This window comes from Colletotrichum scovillei, assembly GCF_011075155.1.
Source record: "Colletotrichum scovillei strain TJNH1 chromosome Unknown Contig00010, whole genome shotgun sequence".
Lineage (NCBI taxonomy): Eukaryota > Fungi > Ascomycota > Sordariomycetes > Glomerellales > Glomerellaceae > Colletotrichum > Colletotrichum scovillei.
In genome coordinates, this window is record NW_023336268.1 from 1325480 (window position 1) to 1340768 (window position 15289).

At 52.6% G+C, this 15289-nt stretch overlaps 5 protein-coding genes across 5 annotated transcripts; 3 read left to right on the forward strand and 2 right to left on the reverse strand.

Annotated features, from left to right (window-relative positions):
* Nucleotides 1–872: 872 nt before the first annotated feature.
* HER10_EVM0005659 (C-x8-C-x5-C-x3-H type zinc finger protein) lies at nucleotides 873–3120 on the forward strand. Its single transcript, XM_035475265.1, has 4 exons — nucleotides 873–1085; nucleotides 1210–1353; nucleotides 1474–2550; nucleotides 2638–3120. Exons 1-4 carry the CDS (start codon nucleotides 999–1001, stop codon nucleotides 2824–2826), a joined length of 1497 nt encoding a protein of 498 aa, XP_035328015.1. The 5' UTR covers nucleotides 873–998; the 3' UTR covers nucleotides 2827–3120.
* A 1627-nt stretch (nucleotides 3121–4747) lies between these two features.
* Nucleotides 4748–6131, forward strand: HER10_EVM0004841 (2,3-dihydroxybenzoate decarboxylase; the record flags this gene model as incomplete). The annotated part of the gene is made up of 1 exon (XM_035474472.1): nucleotides 4748–6131. The coding sequence occupies exon 1, from the start codon at nucleotides 5064–5066 to the stop codon at nucleotides 6129–6131; it is 1068 nt and encodes a 355-aa protein (XP_035327934.1). The 5' UTR covers nucleotides 4748–5063.
* On the reverse strand, nucleotides 5990–9221 carry HER10_EVM0006654 (uncharacterized protein). Its single transcript, XM_035476234.1, has 5 exons — nucleotides 9021–9221; nucleotides 7967–8929; nucleotides 7481–7864; nucleotides 7178–7404; nucleotides 5990–7058 (listed from the first exon to the last, which is right to left on the reverse strand). Exons 1-5 carry the CDS (start codon nucleotides 9203–9205, stop codon nucleotides 6751–6753), a joined length of 2067 nt encoding a protein of 688 aa, XP_035328118.1. The 5' UTR covers nucleotides 9206–9221; the 3' UTR covers nucleotides 5990–6750.
* Nucleotides 9222–10652: 1431 nt separating this feature from the next.
* On the forward strand, nucleotides 10653–12284 carry HER10_EVM0006520 (uncharacterized protein; the record flags this gene model as incomplete). The annotated part of the gene is made up of 3 exons (XM_035476103.1): nucleotides 10653–10944; nucleotides 11199–11266; nucleotides 11319–12284. 3 exons carry the CDS (start codon nucleotides 10653–10655, stop codon nucleotides 12282–12284), a joined length of 1326 nt encoding a protein of 441 aa, XP_035328102.1.
* Nucleotides 12285–12424: 140 nt separating this feature from the next.
* On the reverse strand, nucleotides 12425–14353 carry HER10_EVM0006105 (NCS1 nucleoside transporter; the record flags this gene model as incomplete). The annotated part of the gene is made up of 4 exons (XM_035475700.1): nucleotides 12425–13396; nucleotides 13478–14010; nucleotides 14072–14096; nucleotides 14173–14353. The coding sequence occupies 4 exons, from the start codon at nucleotides 14351–14353 to the stop codon at nucleotides 12639–12641; spliced, it is 1497 nt and encodes a 498-aa protein (XP_035328057.1). The 3' UTR covers nucleotides 12425–12638.
* Between the last annotated feature and the right edge of the window lie 936 nt (nucleotides 14354–15289).

Here is a 15289-nt window from a genome sequence, read left to right on the forward strand (position 1 = left end):
TCGGCAATTGACCCGCAATCGATGATGAACCTTAGGAAGCTTCAGCCCGCATTGTCATCAACTCCTCAATTGTTGTCACTTATGAATGACCATTTTCGGTGGTCTCTCCAATTCGCTGATTCATCCAATCTAGGCCCAGTCAAGCATTCAATGAGTTGGAACGAAGGGTCTCAATTACCTAAGTGCGCAGCTGTCATACTAGCAGACAGCTTGACTAGTTTCAGAAAAAGCCCGAACCATGATCTCGAAAATTCTAGAATCTTAGTCCTCTACAAAGTTAAGCGCCAAATGTTAGGAGCCAACTCGTTCTTTACATATGAGTTTGCCCAGACTTTAGGGATACTTGTCACAAAGCTCGGACGACTCGACAAAGTGGGAGACGCAAGATAGCAGGGACAAAACAGGGCATGCCACGTTTAGACAACAAACACAATCAGCAGCCCCCGTACCAACGTACCAAGGGCTTCGCTTACAGACAAACATATTTTCGGTCAACAATTCGCACACTTGATCTTTTTACCAATTTTTTTCCTATTTCTTTCGCAAGATCTTTCAGCAGAATTCATATAGGCTGGCATTGTTGGACTCTTATTCTCTTATTCAATCATGACGAGAACATGCCCAACATATGATCTGAATATGTTCAGGGCAGTACAAGAGGGGTCCCCTAGCGCAGGGTCTTTTTACAGGGGGCTTTTCTTAGCCCCAAAACAATCGCCGCCCGGCAATCTGAATGGCCTGAAGGGAAGGAACCTGGAAGCAACCTGGAACGCTCCAACGACACCCCTGGATTGACCCCACCTGAGACGCTTAAGTAAGGGCATGTTTCCCCGGGTCTGGTCACAAAAACTTCATCAACTTCACCTCACCCCCTCCAATCTCACCACCAACTCATAGACGTCGCCGCATCACTCTTTCATCGATAGAACAGTCAATAGCAGATATTTTCGAGTGCGGGATTGTTTGAGAAAAACTTGTCGCTACCGCTTTAGCACACCATGGACGAAACGGAGGATTTATCGGCATACGTGCAACAACTGGAGCTTTTCCGCCGCAATGATTACACTCGTGATCAGATGATCCAGGTGAGATTTTGACATCTCCCGACGATGCCAACGCCCGCGACTGCCTGACGAGGGCATACTCCATGGCTGTTACCTCTTCTGCTTCGTTCATTTCACGATCGATTTACTAACAGGCATTGTCTAGGATTTACTTGCTCGCCATGGCCAGCTTCAGCAAGCTTACCGGGAAAAGTGCGATGACTACAATAATGAGCGCGAATCACGCCGAATGTGGCAGACCAAAGCCAATAATCTGGGAAAGGACGTAGTGGCTCTTAACAAGGCAAATGTACGTCTGTTCCTCCCCCGATTTGTGGTTCATCAAACCACCTCATCGACGAGTCGTCGGCGCAGAGCAAAAGCTCTCACGCCCAAGCCAAGGGTGAGAAGGTACTGACTTGTGAGGCAGGAATCTAATCCATTCGTCTTTGTAATAATTGATGGCGACGGTGCCATCTTCCAGGAATCTTTATTGAAGAGGGGCGCAGAAGGAGGTGCCGAAGCCGGGTATCTTTTGTCCACAGAGATAAAGAATTACGTTACCGAGGCCTACCCCGAGGCTGCCAGCGAAGATTGGAACATAATCGTACAGGTGGTACTCAACATGGACGGCCTTGCAAAGAAGCTGCACGCCTCCGGTATCATTCCTTTCACCACCTCAGAACGAACTCTCATCGAGTTCGGACGCGGCTTTGGCCGCGCGCAGCCTCTATTCAGCTTCATCGACGTCGGCTCAGGCAAGGAGTCGGCCGACCACAAGATTCGCGAGATGCTGCGCGTCATGGTCCGCATCGGCCAGTGCAAGCATATCTTCTTCGGCCCCTGCCACGATAACGGATACCTCCCGGTCTTGGAGCCGTATAAGCTAGACGATAAGGTGGCTTCAAAGTTCACCCTCATCGAGACGACCCCCGCCGAGGAGGGCTTTAAACAGCTCAAGTTCCACAGAATTATCTTTAACTCTGTCTTTATGTCGGAAAAGCTTCCCGAAAGATTCCAGCGACAGGCGATGGGCATGCCGAGCATGCTTCCCCCTCCCGTCTCCTCCGCGCAGACCGCCACCATCCCCGCCGCCGCTAAACCGCCCACCGGCCCGTACCACACCCACTCCAACTCCGCAAGCAACGGCGCCCCCGTTGAGCCGCCCCGGGTCACCAGCCCGCTTTCCAGCGGTTCGCAGACACCCGCGTCTAGTTGGTCTACCCTGACGCGGGTCTCGACGGCCCCCAAGCCCATCGACATCTTTACCACAAAGAAGGCGCCGCAGCCGAAATACTACCTGATGAACGCCGACAGCCAGCGCATCGACGAGCCGCTACCGAAGGTTGACCCCATGGTAGAGAAGAGGTTCAACGCGCGCATGACGGAGACGGGCAAGAAGTTTTGCAACAATTACCACCTACACGGGGAGTGCAAGAATCCAGTCTGTTCCTACATTCACGGCGATAAGCTCAGCGCCAGCGAAATGGTACTATTGAAGCAAAAGGTGAGTAAATACCTCCGCTTGGTGATCATTATGGGGTAGTATTTCTTCAATCTTGGGCATTCGGCTAATTTGTGTTAACATAAAAAGTCTCGCGGTATCCCCTGTAGCTTGGGTTCCGAATGCGACGACGTAAACTGCACACTCGGCCACCACTGCAGATGGCTCAAGGACTGCAACCACAGCTACTGCCGCTTCCAGGGCTACCACGACATCAGCCCCAAACCGAGAGTCAAGTGCTTCGAGGATGGCAGTATGAAGATTATCGATAAGCTCTAAGATTATTTACCGCTCATCCATCACTCACCTAAAGAAGAAAAGAGAAAAGACAAGAGGCCAGAACGGGTATAGTAACCACTGGGGGTTAAAACTCAAGAGCCGGGAGGTCGGATCTTGGTGCTTTGGGGCATAAAAGATTGATGTCAGACGCAGGAGAGAATGTGCCCGTCAATCGAGGATATCACGATCTGGGACGATGAAAATCATATAAAGGCAGCGGGGGTGTGAAGATGGCCTCGCTCTTTGTTCACGTCAAGCAGCATCCGCCGACGTAAAAAACCATTAAAAATCCAGAGAACTAACATTTGAAAATGCAGGACTGCGGACATGCACCGTTCTCGTGGCCTTTCATTTCCTCACTGCAGTACCTCAGAACCATCTCCTAAACACGCGCAATAGAAACCAGGAGAGGAAAGGAGAAACTGGATGGGTGATAACTGACCCTATAACCAACGCCCCTGTACGCCGACTAAGAGCTCGCCGGACTTTGACTTCAATGAGGTTCGAAGCCCACCGCAGAGAACAATTACACACACACACACACACACAACGCCCAATCTTGAAAGAAACTGCAGGCAGCAGAGACTCGTCCAAATTGTTGCCTAACATGCAACCCCCGTGTCTAAATCGAATGCTCATGCCCAATGTGCGACCTTGTACCACAAAAAAACCCCTCTTTCCAAGTCCGAGGCTGATTCGTTGAGAGCGGTGTCTTGGAGGAGAGTGTTGCGTGTACATGGTAGGTGGGCTTCTGCAGCTTACACCTTAGCCCTTGACGCGTGCGCGCGTCAGCAAACCTCATGCATGACAAGTACCTGCGCTACCCTAGAGGGGTACTTCAATGGATGTAACCGTATCCCATTGTTCTTCGATTGTTATCGCCTGCGAAGTACAAGAGCGCGGTTTAATGACTGCTGGCAGAAGTTATCCAAGAAGCCAAGTATTCGCGTAAATTCACGCATTAATGGTGATTAAATTGTGAAGTCAAAAGTGAGTAGCAGGCGTCAGTTGTCAATTTGGGTTTAGTTCCCTTAAAACACCTCAATGGAAAGCCATACTTTCGTACATCGAGCCGGATTCTTCTTTGATTGGAGCGATAGCTTTCACTCAGCCACTTTTCGATAAATGAATTGATTCTCTCAAAAATATCGCCATCGGCGTTTCAAGACCATCTCCAGGCGCCTGCTGATGCTTCACGTTGGCATGGACTTCTGCACAATTTCCCCGGCGCTTTGGAAGCTCGAAGACAATAAGACGACTAGATGAAGTTTTGAAACAGTTGATACATTTTGGTACCGAGTCTGTGTGATGATTTAATCACCTGGTTGTGATGTGCTACGAAGATTCGTGTTAACTGTCCAACGGCTTCAGCCTTTGTGCTTCATGCGCGACTATTTGATAAGAGTCAAAATCGGATCAAGTTCATCTTTGGCTCAGAATAGAGATTTGGTCCATGTGAGACTACCCGAGCAACTGAGAGATTCGGTTCTCATTTCTCAAACATTTGATGCGTGAGATTAGTCTGACGTAGCAAGCTAAGTAGATTCAGGCACAGAAGCTCGGGAGGGGCCCAGCATTTCCGCCGGAGCAAGGTGACTAAGTCCATGCCGTGAAGCGGGCACATTTGCCATTACCCGATGCATGGGACGGACTTAGTCTCTCCCGTGTCCTCAGACCTAGGTAGACATTCAAAGTCTTCCGGGGCCGGTTAGGACCCATATCGGAGCCTCCGCTATGACGCCAGACGTCGGAAGCGCACCACCTCCCCGGTGGAGTCATCGCGGAGATAACGCGCACTTCCCATTGGATATCGGAACGCGATCTGGGGAACGGCGGGAGATCTCTTGGCGGACATTGGATGTCGCTGCAAAACTGGAGATGCTGCCATCAGACCACGGACATGATTCAGCGACTGCGTTATCTCCTCCAGAGTCTCGATTTCGGATTCGGAATGTGCGATGGGGTTTCTCAGACGTCATGTTGGCCGGAGTTCTCGGGATGAGCGAGTGTCGCCTCGCAGTGAGTTACCATTGTGATTAGTGAGTCTTCAAGAGGTGAGGAATGAGAGGTTCGATGCCGTATAAGAACCGGTCGACGATGCTCCCATCCAAGAGATTCTCTTTCTGGCTCACCAGAACACAAGCATCATATTCAGATACATCCTACAATAGCTCGATTACCCTCATTCTCTAAATCTCACCACACTTCACCCAACACCACCACCACCAACCATCAAAATGCTCGGCAAGATCGCCCTCGAAGAAGCCTACGAAATGACAGGCATGGAAGCCAAGTCAGAGTACGAAGCCTCCCTCTACATCAACCCCTCCGACCGCGCCCGTTACATGCGCCAAATCAGCGACCTCAACTCGGAGCGCGTCAAGCTCGCCGACGCCCACGGCATCGGCTACACCATCGTCTCCCTCACCGTCCCCGGCATCCAAGGCATCGCCGACCAAGCCGCCGCCGAGCGCCGCGCCACCGAAGTGAACAACTGGGCCCACGACCAAATCAAGCACAACCCCTCCAAGCTCGGCGCCTTCGCCTGCCTCTCGATGCACGACCCCGCCCAGGCAGGCCGCGAGCTCCGCCGCTGCGTGACCGACCTCGGCTTCCACGGCGCCCTGCTCTGCGACTTCCAGCACGCCGGCCCCAACGGCGAGACGTACAAGTTCTACGACCAGCCTGAGTACGACGCCTTCTGGGAGGTCGTCTGCGCGCTCGACGTGCCCGTGTACATCCACCCGGCCGCCCCCGCCGACGTCGTCCTCGAGAAGCTCTACGCGCAGCGGAAGTACCTCATCGGCCCGCCCCTGTCCTTCGCCAACGGCGTGAACCTCCACCTCATGGGCCTCATCTCCAACGGCGTCTTTGACCGTTTCCCGAAGCTGCAGGTCATCGTCGGCCACCTGGGCGAGCACCTCCCCATCGACCTGTGGCGCATCAACCACTGGTTCGAGGACGTCAAGAAGCCGATCGCCGCGGCGGAGGGCAACGCGGACCGCATGTGCAAGAGGACCGTGTACGACTACTTTAGGGAGAACATCTACGTCACCACGTCGGGCAACTTTTCCACGCGCGCTTTGAAGTACGTGGTGGACGAGATCGGGGCCGACCGCGTGCTGTTCTCGGTGGATTATCCGTACGAGACGATTGAGATGTGCTCTGCTTGGTGGGACGGCCAGGCTGAGGAGGTGAAGGAGGCGGTGGGCGGCGTTGAGAATTATCGCAAGATTGGGCGTGATAATGCGAAGAAGCTGCTCAAGCTGGGCGAGTTCCATGACTCTGAGGCTCCTGTGTCTTGAGAGGGAGTTCTGTTAGTATTGTATTCGTAGCTTGGATAGCCCATACTGAAGATTTGGTTTGTTCCACTCTGAGAACTCAGCATTCCCGTTGGCTTCCATGTCTGCCCCACCAAGATGATCTCTGAGGCGAGGAATCTCAATCGCTCCTCAGCAATTTCCAGTCGAATGTGCCCGTCAATTGGGAACTGGGACTCTCCCATGCCTGGTTGGGACCCATGATCTGAGTGGACTTGTATCTCAATCATATTGGGTCTATATTCTTCCAGCAAAAGAGGACCGTCGTCCTATGTAGCAATGTCGTACACTATAGGATGCAGAAGCTGGATGACAAGGATGGCTTATTGGAATAGATTGATGCCCTTGTCATTTATGATCGCTGCGTTTATTGAAAAATTCCCCAGTTGGCCAGATCTATCCCCTGAATGTTGAACCAGCTTTCATTGAGCAAATCAGAGCCTGAGAAATCCCCAAAGTCCTGCGCTAGGGACGTCTGATTCGTACCAGGCACAGAGCCAAACGGGAGCAAGACGTCCTGCTCGCTCCCTTGCCCAAGTCGCGCATCATATGGTTCTACTATGGAAGAGCGCCAAAAGAATGGTTAGCTTCTCTCCTATTCGGTCTACCAATTTCCATTCATGAATAAGGGAAGCCAACCCCCTTTCTTGCTCTCTTTGTATATTTTTCTCTTACCATTAGTGGCGGGCGCCCCGCCGGGAGCGTCTCGCTGCGAAGCGGCAGCCATGACAGATGCGCGAAACTTTTCCAATACTTCGATGCCTCGGCTGGCGGACGCGACGTGCTGCTTGTGAAAGTCAAAGATGCGCAAGGCTCGGTTCCACGAGGATTTTGTCGGCTCTGTTTCGAAGCTGACGTGGAAATCGGGGCACAGGGTAGCGACTACCAGGGTGGAAGCTGCGGCAAATGTGACTGTGATGATAGAGTAAACAAAGAGTTAGCTAGAGCCGCCCAGCCTGAACCAAAAGTTGGAGGGGCAAAAGGCAAGAAGCAAGGACGAAAAAGGGGACGAAGAAAAAAACCTTGCGTACAGAGTAGAACATGCCAGGCCGAGTTCTGCCTGACGCTGCCCAGCTTTTCGTGAAGCTCCTGGAGTACGCTGTGAGCCGTCGAAACGCAGAGCAAGTTGGCCGAGTGCCCTAGGCTATCTCGGAGTGTATGTGTGGCGTCCGTTGCGAATGGCTTTTCGGGTCGGCTGCCGTGCTTGGCCTCGGCCAAGAGGAGCGGACGAAGGAGGAGAAGCCGTATCCATAAGACTCTGGTTGATGCCGTCATAAGTCAGACTTTCTCCAAGGGAGGAAAGGAGGAAGAAGCTTGAGAAAAAGCCGCCTTACCTGGACTTGAGGATGTTTGCCTGCATTTGCAGACACCCTCGCAGCTCTTCGTCTAGCTGTGTCAAATCTGCGCCTTCCCTGAGGTACGGCGGGAATGAGTGACCCAACTCATCGAGCTTTGACGAGAGCTGTAAAACATGACTGAGTGAATCGGGTGTCTTGTCCGATACGGATTCGCCTTCGGTGTAGAATCTGGCTAGTATCTCATTCAATACATCAAACAGCGCAACGGAGTGTACAAAAAAGGCCAGGTAAGAGGGGCGATCCGACGGCTGTAGGCCTTCGGAACTCTCAGACAAATACTCATCGTCGATAGGTTCCGGTGGAGGGACGGAGTACTGCCGAGACACAAGGACAGGTCTCCCAAAGGTGGTTGCCGTGAGTCTTGGAAGCGTTGACGTTAGCTGGGTGGCAATCATCTGGATCCGAGCAAGCGAAGGCAGCGACACGGGTGCCACGGGTGCTGGTGGAAAACCTTCTGCCTACCTGTCTAAAGTTAAGCAACAGTGCCAGACACGTCGCCTCATCTCCCTCTTGAGCTGGCTGTTTGAGGACATTGATCCATCACCGCGCGAGTGCAATCCGAGACCCTGCGCAACTCGCAGTGCGACTCCGACTGTGTTCCAACATCGGTCCGCGTACTGCGTGTAGTGTAGGTAAACGCCCCTCAGCAGCAATAGCTGGACGATTTGTAGAGAGGAGTGATCGAGCGTATCAACTGACACGAGCTTGCAAGATTGCTTATAGAACCTGTTGGCTAGGCGGACTTGTTCCGTTACCGAGACCTGATCTGTCCGCTGACACCCCAGAGCCAGCACGATGCTCAAGGTGGCATGGAAAACGATGTCCTTGTAATCTCGATTAGGAGGTCGGCCTTGAGATGGCTGCCACACCGCTTCGTACGATGCGGTAAACGAAGGCCGGTGGAGTATGGGAAACACCGGGTGGACAAAATCCCAGAAGCAGCGGAAGAGATTATCGGCGAGCCACCTCTCGGGAAGCATTACGGGGTCCGGTAGGATATCAGGACTCTTGGGCTGCGTTGTTATCGCGAATCCGAGTACTGTAGGGGTGGCTTCCACTGCATCCTGTCCAGCCAGCTCCTCTGGACTCTTCGTGTTTGAGCTTCTGGGGCCCGCGGCTTCTGTCACCAGTCGTAGAAATGAGCTGTTGGATGAAGGACCGTACATGGCATCGCCATCGGCTTCGTTGCGAGACAATGGTGAAGCAGATTGAAGGGCGTTTGTCGCTGAGAGCTGAGCGGGCGGCTGGGGAGTGATGTTGCCAATAGGAGTGGTTAATCCGTTGGTAGTCAGGGGAAAGACATCATGAGCTCCTCCCGAAATGTCTGTTTCTGGACGGGGATCGGGATGCGGCAGTCCGTCACGAGCTTGAGCTGCGGGAAGCTCTTCCAAACGCTCCAGCCTCTTTGACAGTTGGGAAATTGATCTGCCACGATTGATCAGCAAACTTCATTTGCCAGCAAGGTGATGTCCATTTGGGACTAGGGATGAAGGACCAGAAAACCCACGGCACGTACGGTGTCGATGACGCATGCAAGACGGATTCTTGATATGTGCACCGTTGCTGCCAACCTTTGGATGTACAAGAAGAACACACCGGGCGCGCTCCATCGCATCCAGACTTACGAGCGCGGCATGGGTTGCAGGCAAGCTGCGTTTTGCGCCGTTTACGCGGCGGCAACTGCACCGACGTCGTGGGCATGGCAAGGTTGTGGTTGATTCAATGGCACGATGCTTAATGCGCGTCAAACGGAGGTGAGTTTAGAAAGACTAGTGCCTAAAGTGGGTAGCGCTGAGCCGTCGGGAACGTACCTAGGTGCCTGATAAGGTAGGGTAGGAACCCCTCAAGGTAAGGTACTGAGTACCTACCCTGGGGCGACGTAAGGTAACCATGCAAGGTACCTAGGTACCCCGAGGTGCTGGAGGAGATGGAAGGCGGGAGAAAGGCGGGGCCTCAGCAGTTTGATGTGTACCCAGGTATCTAGGCAAACGGGCGACACTCAACTTACCTAAGGTACCGGTAGGTACTTGCCATAGGTACCTGAAGGTACCTATTCCATGGAAGGTTCTCTTACTGCTTCCACTTACATTGTCACCCTCGGTGTCAACACTCTTGGTGTTGTTTCTCTTGATGTTGTTTCTCTTGGTGTTGTTTCTCTTGGTGTTGTTTCTCTTGTTGCTATTTCTGTTGTCAATGTGATCTACTCTCTGTGTATTCTTTGATGAATAAACCCTAAGAAGTCTAATTCATCTGCTAAAGGTCTTTTGGATCAGGTACCTTAAGGTCCTTGGATGATTTAGAAAGAAAAGAGATAAGCCGATGAACTTAAGGTAAGTAAGTACCTACTTTGGATAATCGTCTGCCAAAGGTCTAGGTAAAGGTGACTTGGCTGAAATGGGACATTCGCGTGAAAGCATACCTTAGTACCTACCTTCCGCATAGTACCCTTTGCTTTGTCAGGAGCTATCGTGCACTATGAAAGGCAGCAAACGCTCCTAAGGCAAAATAAATTGTGCATATCAATTGGTTTGACTTTCAATTACAGCCAGGTGGGAAAAAAAGAAAAGAGACGGACCTCCTCACAAGAAAGAGCAAGAGGCGGAGCCTTGGAAGAAACCTCCAGAAAGGCCGATACGCATTCTCGTGGGGGAAGGTGCCTTCCGCCCTTCGATTTTAGGTGAAGAGGCAACAAGCAGCCAAGGTATTAATAGCTAACTTTCAGTAGGGAATTCGATCTTCTGATTCCACTCTCAATTTCTCACGAGACCTCGTCATCCTTCTACCAATACCTCCCTCTTCATCCAACATTTCTGTCATCTTCACTTTTGAGTTTTCGCCCGAACAGTTTACTTTGTGTGGCACTTTGGATTCATCTGTAGCACTGGATTGAGATCTTGGTCAGGCAAGTCTATCTCCGGCCACGTGATCTTTCTCCAAAACTAACACAGGCAGGTATAATAGTCGCACCTACCACCACCTAGATCCCAACATGTCGCGCCCTATCCCCGAGGTGGACTTCGACGCGGAACTTGAGAAGCTCATAGGTCTCTTGACAGATTGCTTCCATCGAGACGACCCAGAACTCAGGCCTACCTACTGAGACTGCCGGACTTGGGAAAAGTCCTTCGCTTCGACCGTCAGACGAAGCATGGCCTTACGCAGCAACAACAGCTGGCTCGGCGATAATAGAGAGGAGGATCTCACCGAGCGATTCGAGCTTGTACACCAGATCCGAAATACAATCCTTAACCATGAGAGCATCAAGAGGGAGCGCTACAAAATCGAGTTCCTCCAGAAGAAAGAAGTCTGGGCACACCTTTTCGTCCTGAGCTTGCCGCGTCTCCGAAGCTTTTTAGCGGAGGTGCAAGGCGCCGGCAGCGACAACCTGGTCTACACTCTCAACCGTTCATTCAAAGAGATGGATGCCCTCATCTTGCTGTGTAAGTATCAGTCTCATCTGATCCCTACCCTTCCAATCATCAGACTTTTTCTCGTCTCAACTTATTTGTTCTCAACTTTTCTGTTCTCAACTTTTCTGTTCTCAACTTTTCTGTTCTCAACTTTTCTGTTCTCAACTTTTTTGTTCTGAACTTTCCTGTTCTGAGCTTTTTCATTCGATGATATTCATGTGATGTGAACGCCAGCAATAGTCTTCTTATATTTCGCACGCACAGGCTAACTTCTTTATCATCAGTTCGGGGTCCGAAGGAAGAATGGATCAAAACCGGTAGTATTTCACGAAGCAATGCTGAGAGAATCGCGGTAAGTCACCTGTTTTTGATAAATCTACACCAGACTAACTCTTCCGCGCCAGACTGCCCAGAGAGATGTCGGGAGATGTGCTTTTACGGGCTACACACAAGGCGAGAAGTGTCATATTCTCCCATTCTGGACTCTTAACCGACCGCGCTGTTGCGATGCGCTTGATGCTGCTGTTGCGGTGTACGGCCTTGCACGAATTCAAATGCTTAAGGCTAAGCTCGTCGATCCTGAGACCAACATTGTCGACACCTCCAGAAACATGATCACGTTGCACCCCATGCTGCACAAGTATTGGGACCGTGGACTTGTTGGTTTGGAGCCCGTCACTCTCTTGTACGAAGAGGACAAGAAAGAAGAACCTGTCATTGCGGGTCCCTCGACTCTTTCAAGGGTCGCTAGCGAGAGACCCGACGAGAAGAGCGGAGCGCCGGATTCCTCAAGGTCTACGAGATCTGGTACCAGTGTACTCAGCGATGGTTCCCAGATCACGCCTTCCAATAAGTCCAAGAGAACCAGCGAGGGCAAGGGCAAGGGCAAGGAGAGGGGGGTGGAGCTGCCGCAGGGAATCAAGCCTACCAAGGAAGACGGTGAGCGCGCAAGGAAGGCGATCGGTATTCGAGTTCAACTCCACTGGCTACAAAGGACGATGGGCTTGACGCCGGACAATATTCCAACGAACCTGGCTGAGTTATGGCGGACTTGGAGAGGGTGGGACGACGACTACGTTGTTCACGACAAGGATGCCCGACCAGTCGACGATGGCCAGATCGTCGACATCTTCGATACCACAGACGCCAAAGCCCCCGATTTCGATATTCTGAAATTGCAGTTCGACGTTTTCCGCATGCAGGCCTTGTCTGGCAGGGCTGACCCGGTCATCTATGCCCCCGATTGGTACTACGATGACGATGGGGAAATTGTTCCAGATCCCATGCCAGGAAAAGAAGAGGCTGTCCGGGAACATGAGGTTCGGGAGGCGCGTGAAATTCAGGAGGCTCAGAAGGCTATGCAGGCTTGAAAAGTCAGAATTCCTCCATCTCGTTCTCAGGGCTGCGATCCATCCGCCGTTGTTTCTTCATCTGATACTCAACATCGCAGGTGAATCCCACGTTGAGGTGCCTTTTCGGAGAAGGCCCTCGATCATGTCAGGTATGAAGACCGTCGCCCTCTCCTTTGGCCTGCATGACTCACTGCTTATTGCAAACGTATAATTCAAACCTCTTACGACAAGAGTGCAGTTTCGTGGCCTTAATGAATATATATTAACAGGTCAGGAAACGTCAATGCAACCATCGTGTAGGTCATTTTGAGATGATGCCTCCACCTACATAGTCGAGAGACCGCGTCGATGAACGACAGATCTATCGTCTGCTCAGCGGCGTCTCAGATTCCACCATCGTCTTTCTTCACCACAAGCATCCTCCGAAATCTCTCCCGCAAGAGTCACGATGCCCTCTTCCTTGCCAAATCCAGACACAGCAGCCTCCTCTTCGCAAGGGGTAACCCCCAACTTGGCCGCCTCACTCGCCGTAAACGTGCCATACACATCGACCTCATCGTACTCCCCAAGACCTTCAACAGGAAACAAGCCATTCACTCCCCAAAACAGAGCAAACGAAATCATAAACCCGATAAAAAACGCAACATAATACAGCTCGTACACCGCGTCCGGCGCACCGCCCACACCCCCGGCACTCACAACCAACCCGCCCACCGTCGGCGCCCAACCCGCAACCCAGCACGGGATCACCCTCCAGTTGACGCCGTGCTGGTACCAATAGTCTGATCCCTTCGGGTTGAACAGATGCGTCAGCCGGACACGCCGACAGCGCAGGACGAAATAGTCGCAGACCATGACGCCCATGATGGGCGCGAGGAAGACGGCAAATGAGTTGAGGACGGCGACGAAGGTAGCGGCCTGGTTGATGAGCTGCCAGGGCTGGATGATCCAGGCGGCGGCGAAGGTGAGGAGGGCGCCGCGGCGGATGTCGAGGTAGCGCGGGAAGAGGCCGGCGAGGTCGATGCCGCCCGCCACGGCGTTGGAGCAGACGTTTTCGAACATGGAGGTGAAGGCGAAGGCGAGGGCGAGGAAGAAGACTGCGGCGCGGGAGCCGGGGGAGCCTTGGCCGTCTATAGATGGATGGCATGTCAGTGGGCATCCAGGAAACTCGGAGAGAAAGGAGAGTGGCAATTGACCAGAAGAAGACTCACGATCCATCATGACCATCAACAAATCGGGCGGGTTCCAGTAAATCTGCCCGTAAATTTTCTGACACGCCGCGGTGGTTACCAACCCGCCCAGACACACCAGCACGCCAGTAACCCAATACACTGACACCGTACCAACGATATAATCCCTCTTATTCTTCGCGTACCGCGAAAAGTCACTACTATTTGTCATGCCCGCCGCTTTCCCGCCGATAGCCTGGTTAATCCCCGCCATCATCAACCACGAGGCGCTCCACCGGGACGAAGCGGGCACTTTCTCGCCTTGATAGAAGACGGGACCGACCCCTCGCGCGACGGCTACGGACCAGGCGAGGAGGGCGACCATGGCGGCGCCGCAGGCGACGGAGGAGACAAAGAAAGGTTTCTTGAAGCGCTCGGGACGGATGAAGAGGAAGGGGATGGAGACGATCCAGAAGACGGTGAAGCCTAGGAGTTCGTAGGTTGTTGTTGGGGTGTTTGAGTTGAGGGTGTTGGGGATCTTTGCGAAGGAGGGCCAGATTGCGGTTATGCAGACGCTACGAGAGGTGTATAGGTTAGTCTTTGAGGCTTCATTTAAGGAGGGAATGCTAATCGTACGTTACTAGTTTACCTCCATTCCAACCTATTTAAACCCGGATCAGTCATCTTGTGTATGTAGAAGGGGGATGGCGTCTTGGAAAGACTAGAGATACGCTTACACTGGAGAGCGGTCCAGATAAAGTTGAGGAGAATGCGCTGTAGCAGCGGGATGAAACTTGCTCGGAAGCCCCATGTGTATCTGTTCTGGACGGTGAAGCCAATGTGCCAGGTCAGACCGCACCAGGCCACTAGAATGGCGAAGAAGCAGCAGAGGGCACGCGAGACGACGATGACGGCCATGGCCTGACCGACTGAGAGTCCCTGGGTAAGAAACGTATTGGGAGTCTGCCATGTTGCGACATTGAGAGACGATCTGTTGGACAGAGTAGAGGTTCAGCATTCCGGCAAGGGCTGACGAGTTTCGCTCAAAAGATGAAGAGTCAAACTTACAACGACCAGGAGCCGAAAAAGTTGAACCAGCCCCAGGTGCGGCGGGAGGGCGGCAAGGGGATGAGATCGCGGTTCGACCAGGCGCTGACTTCTTCGTGGCGGGACTCGTCCGACTTGAGGGTCAGGACCTCTTTGATTCTGCGCGCCGTCTTGTTCGCCCTTGTTGCCGCGACAAATTAAGCGCTGCAAACTTTCACGTTTGTCTCTCCGTTTGCACTGTTCGGGAATGCTTCTTTTCGAGCCCGTGGAGGGCGTGAGCTAACGGATATATAGGACCATCTTATCTCGAGACCCTTGCAGCGACCAAAGCCTCTCCCATCATTCTTGATTCTGTAAGAGAGCAAAGCGTATAGGTTGGCGGGAGATATGCACTGCTAATCGCGACCTTGTCTGACTTGCATGCCGGGCAAGGTTCGGGGGCAGTTTTCCGGGGCAAGTCTGAGTTTGCCCCCATTTCCTTGCCCTCTTTATTTCTGAAAAGAGAAAATACGTCGGCGACTTTCCGAGCGTCGGACGACGTGCCCGCGAGCTTGTCAGCTCCCAAAACGTCCTTGATGTAACCCACTCCTCCCGGCCAACCTGGTCCTCGATGCCGATGATAAGGATGCGGAGCAGTGGGGCGTTCCCCGTTAGTGACATGCCGGGTGATAAGAAATGGTGGTCGATCGCCTCGGACTCGCTCGTCTGCGAGTGAGTGTTCCAATCCAATGACAGTGTTGAACTAAGGGGTGGAAATGTTCAATTGTGTAAGTGCCTTAGCTTCCCCTACCTAGTAGTCCTTCGCAG